Source organism: Crinia signifera, chromosome 6 (assembly GCF_055691185.1).
Source record: "Crinia signifera chromosome 6, ASM5569118v1, whole genome shotgun sequence".
In the NCBI taxonomy this organism is placed as follows: domain Eukaryota; kingdom Metazoa; phylum Chordata; class Amphibia; order Anura; family Myobatrachidae; genus Crinia; species Crinia signifera.
The window spans coordinates 85,520,171-85,523,313 of NC_139222.1; the positions used below are offsets into that span (position 1 = coordinate 85,520,171).

Below are 3,143 nucleotides of genomic sequence, written 5' to 3' on the forward strand. Positions count from 1 at the left end.
CTGCTCTATTATGCAGTGTTGAAGCTCAGGCGTCAGAGAGCCCAGCGCAGGAGAGAAAGATCATGCTGGACAAAGCAGTGGCTACTTCAGCGTCAGACTCGTTCGCACATGCCACTGCTCAGGGACATCAGGGAAAATAACCCAGACGATTTTCGTAACTTCTTGAGGATGGATGATGCCACATTCCAGGAATAGCTGCGTCTGGTGACTCCCCACATCGAGAAGCAGGATACCAAGTATCGCATGGCTATCCCTGCTGAGGAACGGCTGGTGGTGACCCTGAGGTTTCTGGCGACAGGACGGTCTCTTGCTGACCTAAAGTTTGGATCCCTCATCTCCCCGCAAGCTTTGGGCCTCATCATCCCGGAGACCTGCAAAGCCATTGTGAAGGTGCTGCAGTACCAGTATTGCAAGGTAAGGATGAAATATACACCGTACACTTTATTGTGCAAACAAAATATTTTTATTTATAATTTAGGCCTAGGACAGAAACAGGTTTTTTAGGCCTTTCATAGGTAAAACATGTAAAATAGTAAATAGATTGTGTCAACACAAATATATTATAATACCATATATAAAAGATATTGTACAAAAACACACACTATATATAAAGATTTAAGTATGTATGACCCAGTTTAAACTTTCCCAATAAGTACGGGCTACTGTGTGGCAGAGGATGTCTGCTGCAGATATGTAAAGGCTGCGGCCCACATGGCGCATGGCGCAGATGCAATGGCCCCGGCCCCATTGATGTGCGCTATACGCCATGTGAGCAGTGGCCATCACATACCTGCAGCTGAGACCATGTCTGCCGCACAGTACCCCATACTATTGGCAAAGACAAAAGGGCAATAAATGGAGTTTGCTATCCAGATTGAGGAGAATCCTGTTCTCCCTCTGGTAATGCAGGTACAGGTAGCAGCATATAAAAAAACAAAAAAACACACTGTGGCCCTTGTGTGGCAGAGGATGTCTGCTGCAGATATGTAAAGGCTGCGGCCCACATGGCGCATGGCGCAGATGCATTGGTCCCGGCCCCATTGATTTGCGCCATACGCCATGTGAGCAGTGGCCATCACATACCTGCAGCTGAGACCATGTCGATGGTAAATGATAAAATAGCCTATTTTTTAAGACAGATCCTCAAAAACAGGAGACTCTGGATCTTCTATCAGTAAAGAACTGTAGAATTGACGGTACTGGGGGGGTTGAGAAGGCTGTGTAGGTGTTGACTGGGTATGTGTTGGAATTGTGCTCGACTGGCCTGCTACGGTGGCAGGCGGAGTAGGCACTGGTGATTCTAATGACAGTGGTGTGTCTGGTGCACTACCCATGCCAACTATTTTAGTGCCACTGTTGAGATACCCTAAACTGCCATTATACACCAACTCCATGCATAACTTTTCAAAAGTAAGTTGCTGGTCCGGAGCCATGTTGCGAACACACTCTGCCACATAAGTGAAGTAGTTGTCATGTTTGTCCGGGTTTCTTTGCAGGACTTGCTGTGCCCGCATCATAAATTCTTCATGTGCTGATGCTTCTCCTTTTTTTCCTTTGCCACGCATTTTTTTGGCACGGGGGAGTGGTGGAGTGGGTTCCAGGGTGGGTGGCGGAGTGCGTGCCGGAGTAGGAACTTCGCTCGATGTGCATGCATTATCAGATAGGACAGATAGGTCTGGGGTTGCAGGTGGGTAGTCACCAAGCTGTAAAGAAATTGAACATGTTTACTAATCAATTCTATTTACTTCTAATTTCAGTTCCCTACCAGCGTGAATGAATGGAAAGTCATCGCAGAGGAGTTTGAACAGCGATGGAACTTTCCAAATTGCGGTGGAGCCATTGATGGCAAACATGTCCGCATAGCCCAGCCTATCAATAGTGGTTCCTACTATTTTAATTACAAGGGCTATTTTAGCATTGTACTAATGGCTGTTGTTAATGCGAACTATGAGTTTATCTTCCTGGATGTAGGAAGGAATGGCCGTGCATCGGATGGTGGCACTTTCAAGGACACAAAGTTCTACGAAAGGCTCATAGCGAACACCCCTCACTTGCCGTCTGTCCAGGAAACTAAACAGGGGCTTAACTTTGTTTTTGTGGCTGACGAGGCTTTTGGCCTGCACGAGCATGTCATGAAGCCATATGCGCAAAGGGGCCTGAACCATGACAAAAGGATCTTTAACTACAGGCTATCCAGGGCACGGCGTGTTGTGGAAAATGCTTTTGGCATCCTGGCTAACCGGTTTCGCATTTTCCACACTGCCATTAACCTGAGGGTGGACAAAATTGACTGGGTTGTCACGGCGTGCTGTGTCCTGCACAATTTGCTCCGCAGAAAAGCCACACAGCAAAGGGCTACAGGCACAGCACTCCAAGAAGACCAAGAACTGCCAGAGGAGGTAGTGCAGATATCCTCCTTGCAAACCCCAACACAACACTACACACGGAGTGCACAAGCCAAACAGGTGAGGGAAGAGTACATGGCATAATTTAATGGGGAGGGCGCTGTGGATTGGCAGGAGGAATCAATTAGATAGCCAAAAAAATAGACTCACCGATGCAGACTGCGAATTCTCCTCCTCCTGCGCCGTGACTTCTTGGTTTTCATGTTCGACCATCAGGACTACTCCTGTCCTCATCGACTCCTGGCTGAGGGTGAATGTCAACCGATCATAGTACCAGAGCGATGTTTGATACATCTCGTCGACTCCAGCACCAGACTTCTTTGCAGCCTCCACCTTCTTGTGTTCCTTTAAGAACACTGTGCGCAGATTCTGGATGCGTTTCCTCACCCATTCAACATTGGCCTCTGGGTGAAATGGAAGACTGTAGCATGCCAAGTCCTCCAAGGCTTGGTTTCTTTTCATTTTGTTCGATATTTTTCAATAAACCCTTCCAAAAACTCTTGTTCCTTTGCGTTGGACATTGGGACTGTAAAAAGATAAAACCATTTTAGTTGTTATAGTTATATCCATGTTTTGTTTCATATTTAAATTTTTATAGTTATAGTTATATCCATGTTTTGTTTCATATTTAAATTTTTATAGTTATAGTTATATCCATGTTTTGTTTCATATTTAAATTTTTATAGTTATAGTTACCAGTTTACCTAGTTCTTATGTTTTAAGTATTTAAAATGTTAA

General features: G+C 45.4%; 1 protein-coding gene across 1 annotated transcript; it reads right to left on the bottom strand.

The window, feature by feature from the left end:
• Window positions 1–1,054: 1,054 nt before the first annotated feature.
• On the bottom strand, window positions 1,055–2,737 carry LOC146007003 (uncharacterized). The gene is made up of 2 exons (XM_083145407.1): window positions 2,556–2,737; window positions 1,055–1,703 (listed from the first exon to the last, which is right to left on the bottom strand). The coding sequence occupies exons 1-2, from the start codon at window positions 2,697–2,699 to the stop codon at window positions 1,131–1,133; spliced, it is 717 nt and encodes a 238-aa protein (XP_083001533.1). The 5' UTR covers window positions 2,700–2,737; the 3' UTR covers window positions 1,055–1,130.
• Between the last annotated feature and the right edge of the window lie 406 nt (window positions 2,738–3,143).

Bases quoted from the DNA above. Each gene is read 5' to 3' on its own strand.
- LOC146007003 (XM_083145407.1), bottom strand. From the start codon at position 2,699: ATGTATCAAACATCGCTCTGGTACTATGATCGGTTGACATTCACCCTC. The intron at 1,704-2,555 runs GTGAGTCTATTT...ATTTCTTTACAG, and splicing joins AGAATTCGCAGTCTGCATCG to CTTGGTGACTACCCACCTGC.